The 15,737-nt window shown below is 46.1% G+C and overlaps 2 protein-coding genes across 9 annotated transcripts; both read left to right on the forward strand.

The window, feature by feature from the left end:
- The first annotated feature begins 3,088 nt into the window (after window positions 1–3,088).
- LOC130206854 (uncharacterized) lies at window positions 3,089–6,898 on the forward strand. 8 transcript variants are annotated; one of them, XM_056435066.1, is made up of 8 exons: window positions 3,089–3,232; window positions 3,785–3,980; window positions 4,071–4,160; window positions 4,267–4,338; window positions 4,442–4,501; window positions 4,609–4,902; window positions 5,857–6,256; window positions 6,762–6,898. In XM_056435066.1, the coding sequence occupies exons 4-8, from the start codon at window positions 4,270–4,272 to the stop codon at window positions 6,806–6,808; spliced, it is 870 nt and encodes a 289-aa protein (XP_056291041.1). In that variant the 5' UTR covers window positions 3,089–3,232; window positions 3,785–3,980; window positions 4,071–4,160; window positions 4,267–4,269; the 3' UTR covers window positions 6,809–6,898. The 8 variants fall into 8 exon arrangements, 4 of the variants coding, with proteins under 4 accessions (XP_056291041.1, XP_056291038.1, XP_056291039.1 ...); XM_056435065.1 differs by lacking the exon at window positions 3,089–3,232 and adding an exon at window positions 3,316–3,356; XR_008834193.1 differs by lacking the exons at window positions 4,071–4,160; window positions 6,762–6,898 and adding an exon at window positions 5,418–5,645 and having other exon boundaries at window positions 3,089–3,356; window positions 3,785–3,842; window positions 5,878–5,946.
- On the forward strand, window positions 6,842–9,890 carry LOC130206852 (RNA-binding protein 12B-like). The gene is made up of 3 exons (XM_056435061.1): window positions 6,842–6,922; window positions 7,086–7,960; window positions 8,553–9,890. The coding sequence occupies exons 1-3, from the start codon at window positions 6,842–6,844 to the stop codon at window positions 8,731–8,733; spliced, it is 1,137 nt and encodes a 378-aa protein (XP_056291036.1). The 3' UTR covers window positions 8,734–9,890.
- The last annotated feature ends 5,847 nt before the right edge of the window (window positions 9,891–15,737 follow it).

Genomic DNA, 15,737 nt, shown 5'->3' on the forward strand with positions numbered 1-15,737 from the left:
CATCGCCAAGGGTGAGAATACTGTGAAATTAGTCAAATTTATTGGAAATTGAGATGGATTCAACAAGGTTGTCAAGTTAATATGAGGTTGTATATGTTTCCTTTTGTATTTTAAGTCCGGTCAAACATTTAAATATGATCGTTTCTGTAAACTGTAATTGAGCGATGAGGCGTCTATGGTTCCAGGAGATCGCAGTAACCAGTGTCCTCAGGGATTCACGCTGGAGTCCGCTGGGCCCTTCTGTGCAGGTAATGTTCCTGTTGAGAGACAACACCTGCAAGTAGCCAGTTTACAAGCTTCATGTTCGATAGCTGCTGGGTCTCATTTGAGCTCTCCACTGTTCACCTGCATTGAACCGAAGCCTCCTCAAACGTGATTGGTCGAAACAACGCTGACTACAAACGGAAACCAAAACGCTTCTGACCCCCCAACAAAATCTCAGAACCTGAGTACCGCCATCGTGGTCAGTTGCTAGATATTAATAATAATAAAAGTGATGTGTTCAGTAGTAGTCTATTTAAAACGTGCTTTTAAAGACACGGTGGATTTGAAAAGCATCTTCTAACAGCTTCTCCAAGAGAACCTCCTTATTGCTAAAACCATATGCTGCCATATGTCAATGTGCCATGTTGTGTCATGTGTGTGCCATGTATCTCATGTGTCATGTGTGTGTCATGTATGTAGGTTTCCATCATTTCAGGGACTATAAATTAAATACTGACAGTTTAGCATAAGGTGAACAATTTATTTCATTTTCATTAATTCGCTACAAAAGAAATCAAAAGATGTTTTCAGATATGTTCTTGACTCAGTCACTGTGGAGACGGATGATCATTTTCTCCGTCTCGCTTCAGGAGACCAGAGGCAGGTGGGCGGCGGCGGCGGGACTTCGTCCACGGATGGTTCACGCCGGATGCTTCGGGCCACACCGGCGGGCGCCGCCTGTCGTCGTAGTCCTCTACGTTCAATCGGTCGACTGGATCCTGGCTTTTCAAATTAAAACAAGTGCAAAGGAATCAATGAAGCGGCTTACTGTGTAATATCTGACTGCTGTACTTTTGGTAAATGAGCAGCACAAAATACTCCAATGTACAGCCGAGTGTTAATGGCTCCCTGAAATCAGAAGGCCAGTCACATCTCAAGCATGTCATTGTGCCATTTGTGTTGAAGTCATTTCCCCTAAAGAGAAAATGGCTGGTATTTTACCACCCATGGTGTGATTCTGTAGTTTAATTAACTGTTGCGTCAGAGGCTGAAGTGCAGGCAGGTTGTGCGTTTAAAGAAACCTGGAATCTTGACCTTATTAACATGTGATCCAACATTATTATGACTAATATTATGTATTTGTCAATTGTCAACTCTTGATTTATGATTATTTATTGGTCAACTCTTTGAATTAATTATTATGAACTCTGATTTATTCTTATATACACTCTTAACTCGTTATTATATTTGTATTATTACTAGGGCTGTCAGCGTTAACGCGTTAATCTATGCGATTAATTTGGCCGCGTTAACGCACTAAACTATTTTTTTTTTAAACCGCGGCAATACGGTTTGACACTGTTTCCGTTTTTAAAACAATCATTTCTCCGCGAAAATAAGGAGCATAAATCAGTTTAACTCGTGGATGAATCAGTCGGGTTTCCTCCTGCTCCCCCTTCCTCCCGTCTCCCCCTCTGATACACAGAGGAACGGAGGGCGACGTGTCGGGTGACGCGGCGCGGAAAGAACTCGACACACGAAACCTTCAACGTGATTGGTCAATCCGTTTGTCTGTCAACATTTCGGGGGAAAAAAACCCAATGAACACTCAGTAAATCACAAAGGACCTCCCACCTCACAGGTTAGGCTCATTTAGCAGCCTGTCAGTCAGAGAACCAGAGGACACGGCGCGAGGACAATGAGCCTCATTTCAGAGCTGAGATTGTTCTGGAATGTTTGATGTATAACACGTGGGGTTGTGTCACATGCAAAAGACTTTAAACGGTGAATTTAATTTATTTTGTAAAATGTATAAAATGCCCCCAGCCTCCAGAGGGTTAACGTGACATATTTGAATGTCAGTCAGTTACCAAGGCCACTGGTTCTGCTGCTGTTCAATGTTAAAGATGACAGGACCAATGGGGTCTCAATATACTTCTTTTTTTTTACTAGTCTGATGTTTCACTGAAGAAACAATTTATCATCCACGATATTAAATACCTCGCTGGCACTGTATATGTAGGAGCCTCTTTGAAAACACAGCTCTGTGTGAAGTTTTGTCTTTAAAAAGAAGGAAAACACTTTTAACCCTTGTGTTGCCTTCGGGTCATTTTGACACGATTAAATATTACACCCTCCCCCCGCCTTTGGGGCATTTTGACCCGATTCAATGTTTCACCCTCCTGTTACCTTTATATTTACTCACATATTTTACCCTTTGGGTTCAATTTGACGCCAGCAATTAAAACCTCCAGAAAATTATTTGAATTAATATTTTCCAAGTTTAAGTGTGAGGCACTTTATGTTTGTTTGTTGACTACCGAAAGAACACCGACATTAAACATTGAATGGGGTCAAATTAACCCGAAGGCGGCAGGAGGGTGTAATATTGATTCGGGTCAAAATGACCCGAAGGCAACACAAGGGTTAAGCGCGATTAATCAATCGCAATTTCAAAATGTGCGATTAATTAGTTAATTTTTTAATCGATTGACAGCCCTAATTATTACGTATGTCAATTGTTTTCATGCAAACCGTTGATGGGCGTCAAGGAAAGAAGAAATAGAAGGATAAATTAACCTTTTGTGCCACCTTTAATTGGCCCGAACTGGTAGCGTAGTGGTATAAACTCTCGCACCTGGAGCTTCCCCTGCTGGGTAACCCAGGGTCCGCGGGTTCAAACCCCGCGGGAGAGTAGAGCTCAGTGCGATTGAGTTGAAATGTAGGGCTTCACTTTTAACTTATTGTTAAAAATAGTTTTTGTTCTTTGATTCGTTATTCCTAAAAGTACGAAGACTATGAACATAATAATTATTATTATTATTATGAACATGACAGAATACCAAACCCCAACATGATGAGTTAGCGGCCGTTAAAACTCACCAGCGAGCACCCGGCGGACTGGGTGAGGCGGGGGGAGGGGAGAAGAGACGAGACCGAGCAACACCAACGACTACGTTAGCGGCTAACGCAGCGCCGCCGAGCTAATGTGGAGGCCGGGCCGAGCGCCTTAACGCCGGGGAACACCGTAAGGATTGACGTAGTAAGGATTTACGGAACACCCCGAAGAGATTAAAAAAAAAAAAAGTCACATACCTCTTAGAAGAGGACGGGAAGACCGAGCAGAGCCGCAGGCAGAGCCCTGGTGTCAGGTAAGGGAAGTTACTGGTGTTACAGTTTAACATGCGACCGTGTTAACTGCCGACTTCCTGTCGAGCTGGCCCCGTGAATGTCGCTTGGTTTATTTTTGTAATAAAGTGTCAACCCTTCCCATATACATACTAATATATATGTATTATACAAATGAAACAATGAGGCATTCACGAGTGTTTCGGCTCCGTGTTTTCTTCATATTTTCAACGGACGTTGGTTCAAAGTCGCCAGTTAACACGGTCGCTTCTTAATCCGCAACACCGGATATCAAGCGCGCGGTGCTCCGGATGCAGTGTTGCCAGGTCCGCGGTTTTCCCGCGGAATTGGGCTACTTTTGAAGTTTAGTTTGTCCGTCAGTGAATTGGTCTACAGTACACGTTCACAGAGCTATATTGTATTTATGATAATATACTGTATCTAATTACAGCGGGGAGGAGATGTGTCCGACCGACAGGAGGCGATGGGGGAGTACGTCCTGCAGTTTGGTAAATACAAGGGGAAATTATTCAGATGGCTCCTAGAAAATGACATTGGCTACGCCATCTACCTGATGAAAACGGTAGAAGAAGAGGAGAGACCTGCTCAGCCAGATGAGCCCCTTGTGGCTAAAGCTTCAGTAAAAGGTTATTATTTAGTTTTGCTCCTCACGTTCCACCATCCTGAACGTCGTTCTCACAACGTGTCGTTTCGTTGTTTTTCTTTCGATCCCACAGCGAAGACTCTGCTGCCGGTCCCTCCTCAGCTGCTCGCCATCGCCCCTCAGCTTGTGAGGGAAGATCAGGAACCCAACGTGTTGAGGCCAAGTGTGTAGTGCTCCTAGCCTCGCAGAGTGTATATTAATCATGTATTGATAACATCTGCTGTTAACAATTAGTTTTTCACATCTGTTGTTCAAACTTTGTTCCAAAGCACATGCAAAGCCAGCGTCCCACACTTCTTCTGCAGAGCCGGGGATACCAGCAGCACCATTCCTTCCTGGGGGTACATGTTCTACTTTTCTTCATTGCAATGAGAAAGGATATTTAAATGTTGATTTTTTTAATGTCTCACTTGCCTTTCCTCATTTGCTCTCACTCCTCTCTAGATTCACCATCTCAGAATAAGGCCCCTGTGGACACACGGAGACACACGGTCCTGGATCAAGGTGTGCATTTCTGTGACATTGTTGTAACCACGCAGCTCTCTTCCCTGTCCTCCGATTGTACATGTGCTGTCATGTTGTTTTGGGTTTTACATCTCTTCCATGTGCAGCTCCTCCCGTCTCTGTCGACGCTTCACCCCAGCTTGCAGCCTCTGTCCCTGGTCGTGATCAGGATGTGGCTCAGTGGCTCTCAGCAGCAGAGGCTGTGGATGAAGGCGGAGCTAGAGGGGTTGGGGCTGTGGCCAGGGTCACGTCCAGTACGCCACCTGATGAACAGGCCGTCCCTGTGGCGTCATCCACCTCAAGCGGAGCTCATTGACTCGATCTCTGACCTGCCGTCCCCGAAGTACTTCCAGCTTCACCCTTTTTTCATCTGGAAGCCGGAGCACGCGCTCATGGAGAGGGTGAGGAACAATCACGTGTTGCCCTGTTTTCACGGTTGTCCTAACCCTCATGTCGCTTCGTCTGGAGTTGGGAGGCCCAGAGTCATCATCGGCACCAGCAGCCAGTACAACATTTTAGCCTCACGACTCACGGGCTGTAAGAAGTACTGACACACTGACGAGCCCCAGTGGCTGGAGATGCTACCGCAGCGCTTCCGTGACATTGTTCCGACTTTCTGACGCACAAAAAGGCCGTCTGCAAGTCAGTGATGGATGAGATGAGGCGCAGCGGTAGGTCACCGGAGGACATGGCCAAGCAGCTGACGGAGACGCTCCATCTCAAGTACGAGAGAGCTCACCTGGCCTACCTGCTGAGCGTGCAGAACGTCAGGGATGCTGAGGCAGGGCTCTCCGGCCAGAGAACCATCACTGGGCTCCTCAGACAGGCCGACGCTCCAGAGGCATTTGGCGGCTACTCCGATGCTGACGGCTGGTGTGGAGTCTCCGTTTCATCCCACCTCACTCTGCTGCTGCAGGGGAGCTTCAGACAGGCGCTGAGGTCCGACCACACCCGCAAAGTGGCGAGGAAGGTGGTGCTCTCATCCGGCACCATGTCATCATACGTCGTGATGAACGAGAACTGGATGATCCTGAGCTGATGCTGCAGTCAGAGTGGACCGGTCCCTTCATGCCATGTATGAGGGTCTGAGTCAACGCTACACTGCAGCTGGAGTGGAGAAGGCCGGCTTCCAGCAGGTGGACAGGTATGAAGAACTAGCTTCAGTTCAAAACATCATTTTGTTTTTGACGTGGACGTTATATAGTTTAGTTGTCTTGTCTTTTTCTGAATGAAAAGATACAATTAGTTGGAACACTTCAGGTTGATTTATTTTATATTGTAAAATATATTGAGGCTCAATTTGTACTCAATAAATTGAGATGTTTTCAGCTGTGATTTTATTTCCCGTGTTTTAGGGACTGCTGTGCTGCCTTCAGGGTCCTGCAGGCTGGAGCTCAGGAGCAGCTCTTGTGGGACTGCTGGAGGACCTCAGAGGCATTGTCTGGGAACCTGGAGAACACCAGCGCCTCAAGGACCAAGTTCAACAACGATATAACCATCAAGTTGAACTTGTTCCACTGCATGCGGCGCTTCAGTCTCGGAGCATCACTCTCTCTACACCTTTCTGCCAGTTCCTCTCTGCAGCCTTCCTCGTTGTGGACCAGGGAGATCTCCAGAGGCTCCAGGAGGCGAACACCTTCTGTGGGATCTCCTCCAAATCCCACTCAGCTGCACATGAGAGCGCTGCAGGTGAAGGTGCCACAGCCCCAAGAGCTGCTGCAGAGGGTGGAAGACGTCCTGCTTCACTTCTACCTGGTAAAAGATGCCAATGACCTGCTCCTCTTCAAATCCTCCATGTTAAAGATATGAAAGATTCAGCGGGTGCACATTTTGAGAGGCTGCCTGAGCGACCCTGAGGTGGGGGAGGGAACCCTGTACAGGTTTGGTGGCACCTTGCAGCTGAACTACACCGAGGGAGAGGGAGCTGCTGTGCCCATCTGGATCCCTGAAAGAGGCCCCTCTCAGCAGGAGGGCTTCCACTTTCACCAAGCCCAGTGGGTCACAGGGAACCGGGTTTCCTGTGACCTATTCCAGGCGCAGACCATGACAGGGGTGGTGCGCTGAGGAACGACACCGTTAAAACAGACCCCTCGCTTCAGGACAAGTCTCCTGCTCAGCTCCTGTAGTGCTCCTAGCCTCGCAGAGTGTATATTAATCATGTATTGATAACATCTGCTGTTTACAATTAGTTTTTCACATCTGTTGTTCAAACTTTGTTCCAAAGCACATGCAAAGCCAGCGTCCCACACTTCTTCTGCAGAGCCGGGGATACCAGCAGCACCATTCCTTCCTGGGGGCAGATGTTAAGGGACATTTCACACAACAACTCTGCCTGTTCTAATGACAGCGACCAGAACTCGGTTAGGAGCAGCGGACCAAACACACGTCTGTGTCGCCGTCTCCATTAGCGGCTCGTTGCAGGTAAACAAGCGCACGGCTCACACTAATTCGCGTAATGATGAGTTGTAGTTTTGGCACTTTATGCCCTTCGTATAATTGTATGACGTCATATTTATTACATCATTTATATTGCCGGTCCGTGAAAATAATTTCTGACACGGAACCGGTCCGTGGCTCAAAAAAGGTTGGGGACCACTGCTCCAGAGGACTACAAGAGCCCTCCAGAGGACTACAGGAGCCCTCCAGAGGACTACAGGAGCCCTCCAGAGGACTACAGGAGCCCTCCAGAGGACTACAGGAGCCCCCAGAGGACTACAGGAGCCCTCCAGAGGACTACAGGAGCCCTCCAGAGGACTACAGGAGCCCTCCAGAGGACTACAGGAGCCCTCCAGAGGACTACAGGAGCCCTCCAGAGGACTACAAGAGCCCTCCAGAGGACTACAAGAGCCCTCCAGAGGACTACAAGAGCCCTCCAGAGGACTACAGGAGCCCCCAGAGGACTACAAGAGCCCACAGAGGACTACAAGAGCCCTCCAGAGGACTACAAGAGCCCTCCAGAGGACTACAAGAGCCCTCCAGAGGACTACAGGAGCCCTCCAGAGGACTACAGGAGCCCCCAGAGGACTACAGGAGCCCCCAGAGGACTACAAGAGCCCCCAGAGGACTACAGGAGCCCTCCAGAGGACTACAGGAGCCCTCCAGAGGACTACAGGAGCCCCCAGAGGACTACAGGAGCCCTCCAGAGGACTACAGGAGCCCCCAGAGGACTACAAGAGCCCTCCAGAGGACTACAGGAGCCCTCCAGAGGACTACAGGAGCCCCCAGAGGACTACAAGAGCCCTCCAGAGGACTACAGGAGCCCTCCAGAGGACTACAGGAGCCTCCAGAGGACTACAGGAGCCCTCCAGAGGACTACAGGAGCCCCCAGAGGACTACAGGAGCCCTCCAGAGGACTACAAGAGCCCTCCAGAGGACTACAAGAGCCCCCAGAGGACTACAAGACATCGAGGAGGAGGGACTCCAGACCGTATTGTGTGAAGTGGAAGCAATCTTGAACAGGTAATGTTCCTGTTGAGAGACAACACCTGCAAGTAGCCAGTTTACAAGCTTCATGTTCGATAGCTGCTGGGTCTCATTTGAGCTCTCCACTGTTCACCTGCATTCAACCGAAGCCTCCTCAAACGTGATTGGTCGAAACAACGCTGACTACAAACGGAAACCAAAACGCTTCTGACCCCCCCAACAAAATCTCAGAACCTGAGTACCGCCATCGTGGTCAGTTGCTAGATATTAATAATAATAAAAGTGATGTGTTCAGTAGTCATCTATTTAAAACGTGCTTTTAAAGACACGGTGGATTTGAAAAGCATCTTCTAACAGCTTCTCCAAGAGAACCTCCTTATTGCTAAAACCATATGCTGCCATATGTCAATGTGTCATGTGTGTGTCATGTATGTGTCATGTATGTGTCATGTATGTAGGTTTCCATCATTTCAGGGACTATAAATTAAATACTGACAGTTTAGCATAAGGTGAACAATTTATTTCATTTTCATTAATTGGCTACAAAAGAAATCAAAAGATGTTTTCAGATATGTTCTTGACTCAGTCACTGTGGAGACGGATGATCATTTTCTCCGTCTCGCTTCAGGAGACCAGAGGCAGGTGGGCGGCGGCGGGACTTTGTCCACGGATGCTTCACGCCGGATGCTTCGGGCCACACCGGCGGGCGCCGCCTGTCCGTAGTCCTCTACGGTCAATCGGTCGACTGGATCCTGGCTTTTCAAATTAAAACAAGTGCAAAGGAATCAATGAAGCGGCTTACTGTGTAATATCTGACTGCTGTACTTTTGGTAAATGAGCAGCACAAAATACTCCAATGTACAGCCGAGTGTTAATGGCTCCCTGAAATCAGAAGGCCAGTCACATCTCAAGCATGTCATTGTGCCATTTGTGTTGAAGTCATTTCCCCTAAAGAGAAAATGGCTGGTATTTTACCACCCATGGTGTGATTCTGTAGTTTAATTAACTGTTGCGTCAGAGGCTGAAGTGCAGGCAGGTTGTGCGTTTAAAGAAACCTGGAATCTTGACCTTAACATGTGATCCAACATTATTATGACTAATATTATGTATTTGTCAATTGTCAACTCTTGATTTATGATTATTTATTGGTCAACTCTTTGAATTAATTATTATTAACTCTGATTTATTCTTATTTATATATATATATATTAGGGCTGTGAAACGATTAACATTTTAATCGGGTTAATCACAGGTTTCTGTGGATTAATCATGATTAATCACATATTACCGATATTCTCGGTATATTTTGTGAGAACATAGAGATTTATGACAAAAGACGGATATATACATTTACGCAAGGAGGAGATTTCTCGCCAGCTCCAGTACATCTGCCTGTACCTGCTGCACATCGCTGCAGCCTATATGTTAAATTTAAGTCGTGTGGGTGTGGTGCTCCTCTTCCTGCAGTATGTCTCAGAACTGGGCTTCCACATCGCCAGACTCTTCTACTTCACTGATGAGAACCATCACTGTTCGAGTCCCTCCCCTCGGGGAGGAGGCTGCGGTCCATCATGACTAAGTCCTCCCGCCACAACAAAAGCTTTTTCCCGTCGGCGGTCGGGCTCATGAATGGACCCCGGGACTGACTGACTGTCACCCCCAGGACTACCACCTCTTCTTCCACCTTCCTCTCCTCCTTCTTCCCGCTCCTTCCTCTTCCTCTTCCTCCCACTCCTCCTCCCTCCTCCTTCTTCTTCCCTCCTCCACACACGTCACTTTAACATGCACTTTAACTAAAACACACCACTTGAAGCACACACCCAAACACTCTCACATTATTTGTTGTCTTTCCGTCGCGTTGATTGTTGTTTGTTTGTCATGTCCAAATGTTGCACCTTCCACCAAAAAAAATTCCTCGTTTGTTTGTGAAAACATTCTTTGGCAATAAACCTGTTTCTGATTCTGATTCTGATACATTCTTCTATACAATGGTGCTGCAACTCAGCAGTTATTTAGCAGTTTTCTTCCATCCATCCATTATCAATACCGCTTATCCTCATTAGGGTCGCGGGGGCGCTGGAGCCGATCCCAGCTGACACGGTGGTGTACGGTGCACGGTGGTGTAGTGGCTAGCACTGTCGCCTCACAGCGGCGCGGGCACCGGGGATTCTTTAGCTAAACGGCCCTAAACAGCTTCCCATTCATTCTCTATGGCGGTGTCTAAAATCGCCGATGTAATATATCTGGCCACTCGCAGCTCAGTGGCGCTGTTTTCAGAGTGAAGCTCCTCCCGCTCCTCCCCCTCCTCCGTCTCATTCAGTCTACTGTGAGAAGGACCGACTGCACATACGGAGCTCTCCACCGTTGCATCCAACAGTAAGTCGTTCTAACTTATTACAATGAACTAACATGTAATGATAATTAGTCTTGACAGTCTCTTGTTCGCACTGTAAAGTTGGTTGTGTTTTTTCAGTTTGGTTTCTCCGTGTATGTGACTTTCTTGCGCTGTTGAAACGGGAAGTTAACGCGACATCATTTAAATAAATAATGCTGTCGGAATGACCATATCAATACCGTGGATATGACGTTACATGACCATATCAATACTGTGGATATTACGTTACATACACGCTGTGAAGGAACGGTAAACTGTAAACAGGGAGTCACGGAGTTTCTCTTTTTATTGTCTCCCGTAACTTCACTAAACGCGCACTTCTCCTCGTTTAACGTGACTGATGAAGCTTTACTTTAACATATCACGTGTATTACACTCAACTAATAAAGGTGTAATTATAGATTAAACGACCAGCAGCCTATTAAAACAGTAGTGAGTAATTGTAACTTTTACTTTTATTTATTTTTTAATGCAGGACCACCATGTGGTGGTATTAATATTTCTATTTTACTGAAGTAGAAGTTCTGTATACTTTTCCACCACTGTTAAAACAGAGAACAGCAGAATGTGATACGGTGTTTATATAAAAGTATACTCATAGTCTGATGCAGATATTTTGGGATGGTCACAAGGAATGGAGATCATTTCTTGATAAGACCCTTCACACTTCATTGTTACTTGAGTGACATGACTGTGGGGGAGTTCACTCCATGTACTTTTCCACAAGATGTTCAGGGCACAGGAGATGGGGGTAGCCTGCCTGCCTGCCTGCCACTGACATGTAAATAGTGTGCCTCAACAAAGGACTTAAGGTTCAGAAACTATATTGTTTGGAAACAATGCCTGTCTATAGCGTATTAATATACTTACTAATATACTCTCTACTCTTTTTCAAACAGGAGAGATGAGCAGACATGTGTTTTACCCTGGGAGAATGGCTGTTTCATTCCTTCCGCTGGCTTCTGGAGAATGACATTTGATACACCATCTACCTCATCAGGAACCAGCAAAGAGAGGAAGCTGCAGCAGTGTTCATCGTAGCGGTGCACTACTAGGGCAGCCTCCTCTCCTTTCTCAACTATTCCCTCATGTTTGGAGGAACTAGTCTCTCCTCAACTATGAGGAACACAAGCCAGTTGTGACAGCAGCAGCATCGGAGGATGACCAGCTGGTGGGTTTTGGGACTCGTGCCTACAGCACCTGGCGAGGTCTGGGAGAGCAGGGAGGACGGCTATGCATCCTTCATCCTGAAGAAGAAGAACTGCACTGCAGGCACAAAGATGCATAAGCTACAACTCTACCTGAAGAAGAAGCTGCAGCCACCCACTGTCTCCCTCTGATGTCACACGCCTCACCTGTGATGTCACACGCACATGCTCCTGCTGAAGCCATTGGTGAGTCTGGTGTCTTGTCAGGATCTACATGCAAGTCATACAAGCGCAAATGCAAGAAGATATTTCTTTCTTTCTTTCTAACTTGTTTGTTTGCATCACAGTGATGGATGAAGATGAAGAGTTGGAGAGGATGATGCTGAGCATCTCTCCTTCAAAGCAACATGCAGAGCTGTGAGTAAACATGTGCTCTCTTTTATTTATTTGTTTCCTCCTGAAGATTCACAATCGTTTACAGTTCAGACGATTTGCTATTAATCCTGTATTCTATTCAGCATATTTGATATTGTTTTGTGTGTGTTTTATAGCTGTTTCTGCATCTTCGCTATCCTCCTCATCTGCCAGACGATCGAGAAAGAGGTCTTAACCCAGAGCACCGTGTCACGATCCGACACAACTGGGACCATGAGTTCCTCTCCCACATGCAGCAGGACTCGCCTGGTGTCGGCCGTGTTCTGGTCCTGTTTGTCTTTTGGTGTTCCTGTTGTCCTCGTGACGATGAATGGACTCCGTCCTGATGAGGGTACGATCCGCTTTGTTTTCTGATGTGCATGAAGAGAACCTGCTGTGATACTAACACCTGCTTGCATGTGTTTGCTGTGTGTTTGAAGTCAAGGTGCTTCCTGCCTAGGTGACATAGTGATGACTGGCTCCTGAATATTAACCCATTGCAACATGAACACATGTGTATGAATGAAATATACTCATGTTACAAACAGTCTGATTGATTGGATTTGGCTGAACAAAGCAGGTGAAGTAAAGATACTTTCTGCCTTTACTAACAGCAGTTTTGTGTACTGTCAAAGTATAAATAACAAACAAAGGTTTTTCCGTTGCAGCAGCCAGGCGTTCACCTCCCAGCCGTCTTTGATCCTGCATTGATGGCCCAGCTCAACGCAGCCTCCGAACGGGTGTTGGGACAGATGAAGTATCCAGCATTTCATCTCTCGAGCACCGACACTGGAGAAAAGTTTGGCCTGCAGTACGTTGAGCCTGGCTGCCGCCCAGTTCCTGTGGACTGGGACAAGCACAGGACCAAGTCGGACTCTGCCCCCCCGGCCCTGAATCCACCTCCTCAAAGCAGCGTGCCTACTGCCCAGTCATCCTCACTCTTCATGGCACCACAGAAGCTGTTCCAGTTTCCTCCACGCCTCCCTGTGGATTCTGCTGCTGTCAAACCAGACGTGACTCCCGGCCTCGACAGATCCAGGTAACATCAACACACAGGCATAGTAATGGACCAGACTTTAGTTAGTAGGAACTGAATTTTAATCATATTCATTTTCAGGAGGTTTCCTCTGTAGATCTGAATAACTTATTGTATCCTTTGTCTTTGTCTTCGTGAGAAACATGTCGGCCGCCTCTGCCGCTGTTGTCCTCGCCGACTGCCGCCGCACTGGACCTGTGAAGACAGGGGAGAGTGTTTGTTGGACCACAAGCGGTGGCTGCCCCATGAAGGCAACTATTGACAACCTGCTCAATAAACACCGTGGCATGAAGGACATGCTCAAGCTAGTGGACCAGGACTATGCTGCTCTAGTTCACAACTCTTGCACAGACCCAAACAACATGCTCCACCCAACAACTAAACACCACATCTACTATATGTTAAACACCTCTGCAAATTACTGAACACCAGCTCGTCTTTAAACACCAGCCCCTGAAAAACTGCAAGAGCGGCAGGAACTCTGGCACGCCTGACAAAGGCAGCGAGACGACCCGGTGCCGGTTGTAACAATGCCTGTTGCAGTCGTGAACCCACCTCCACCTAGTCAGACCTCACAAAGCCTCTATTGAGCAAATTGTGCAAAATATTATTGAAAAGCAACAACAGCATCAGCAACAACAACAACCAGTGGCTTCAAAGAAGCAGACAAAACGCCTTTCCTGTGGTCAGCCAAAGTCCAGGTATGAGAATGATGGTTACCCATCCACTTTTCTACCAGCAGATACTTTACTGCTCCACTAAAGTTTTTAAAGCTTACGGTGCTGAGGGTCTGACAAACCCAAAATGCCATTTAATGACTTTGCAGGAACACAGTTCTTTCAGCAGGAACTGTCTGCCACAAAGAAAAGGGTGGAGGAGAGGCCAGCAGAAGAGGAAGAGAACTGAATCCAGCACAGAACCCCAGAACACTGGTCCAAGGTGTCGCTGTGGGATGGACTGAAGCAGGCCCAAACAGCCCTCACATTCACACCGGTTCCCGGGGTAGCAGGAAGTACGTTTATTGTCCTGCCAAAGTATTTTCCTGTACAGAGACCAGGGCATGGAGAAGGAGATGACGTGAGAGAGTTCCAGGCATCTGCCTTCTATGAGACGGAAAACAGATGGGCCGTTGACAAGAGCAAATAAGAGATGGGCAGTGTTTTGTCATGTATATATCTTTTCTTATTTTAATAATTACATTCTTTATGATATAAATTATATTTGTTTTACTATTTTTATTGTTTGTGTGACCTTGCACTATGGCCTGTGTGTTCAATATTTACTGTCCTTGTTAGAATAAATATATTTCATGGACTAATGTCTACATGTGTCATTAATATGTGAATCATTTTAGTGAACAGTCAAGACATATTTAATTTAAGTAATTGCACCAAATGTTTATGAGAAGAAACTAATATGTTACATATAGGTTATAAATAAATAAGTCAAGTACTGATATAATCTGTCTACTGGATAAAGTGACACTCAAAAATAGCAAAGTAGGGAACACTTTTCTGATCAACAGCCCAACTGAGTCTCAACCCGCGTCCAAATGTGGCTTTTCAGGACATTGACAGCGTAGATAATACTGCAATTTCATTACTGTCAGTGAATTGAATTCCCACTATCCACGTCTTGCCCCCGCGAGGGCCGTGGGTTCAATTCTGTCGAGGCGGTCCTTCTGTGTGGAGTTTGCATGTTCTCCCCGTGGCAGCGTCTCCTCCGGTTCTCCGGCTTCCTCCCACAGTCCAAAGACATGCCGCCAGGTTAATTGATCTCTAGATTGCCCATAGGTGTGAATGTGAGAGTGAATGGTTGTATGTCTCTATATGTGCCCTCGATGGACTGGCGGCCTGTCCAGGGTGTCCCCTGCCTTCGCCCTATGTCAGCAGTTTTCTTCCATATGGAACATTAATACATCTTCATCCTAAACAGAATGTTTAACCCTCCTGTTACCTTTCGGGTCAATTTGACCCCATTCAATGTTTAATGTCGGTGTTCTTTGGGGTCAATTTGACCCCAGGCTGTTTTTCACTGTGTCAAACATATCAGAAATATCAACTTTTTTATTTATTTAAAGGGCTATTTAGGTAGTCAACAAACAAACATAAAGTACCTCACACTTAACTTGGGAAACAATATTAATTCTAATACTTTTTAATGCTCTCAATTGCACCAAATCTGTTGTAGGGTCAGAAAACCGGTTCTGTGTCCTTACTCCACCTCCTGGACGCTCAGGACTTTTCCCTGCCCCCCTCTGTCCAGATATCTGTTCCAACCAGACTTTGTTTAATAATCCCAAAAAGCCCCTTTTTAAGAACAAGCTCCTTTGAGAACTGTCACGGGAATTCTTAAGGGTTTCAAACCCTGATCATTACTGATTAAAAGGGGTAAAAGTCAAAAAGGTTTTAGGTTTAAGAAGGTCATTACCATAACAGACCTTTTTTTCAAGACAACAACAGATTTGCATTAATCATTTGCAGTCTTTTTTTAACAAAAACAACGTTTGAATTATTCTGCATTTTTAAATTTAAAAAAAAACTTTAAATTGTTATTAATAGTTAACGTTATTTTTAATGTTTTCATCAAATTTCCCTTAAAAAGGGGGAAAAAAAAAGGGGGAAAATTAAATTGTCCATTTTTTGCCCGCCCAAGGAGGGGAAAAAAAGATTACCCCCTTTAGGGGGTCCTGGCCTGTTGAGGGAACTCATGAGACCTCTAAACCGTGGTTTCAACTTTAACTTAAAATATTTTGTTCTTAATTTTATTTAAAAAGGGTCTTATTTTCAAGTTGGTTTATGGTCGGGGTCACCGGGGCAT

This window comes from Pseudoliparis swirei, chromosome 17, assembly GCF_029220125.1.
Source record: "Pseudoliparis swirei isolate HS2019 ecotype Mariana Trench chromosome 17, NWPU_hadal_v1, whole genome shotgun sequence".
Taxonomy (NCBI): Eukaryota; Metazoa; Chordata; class Actinopteri; order Perciformes; family Liparidae; genus Pseudoliparis; species Pseudoliparis swirei.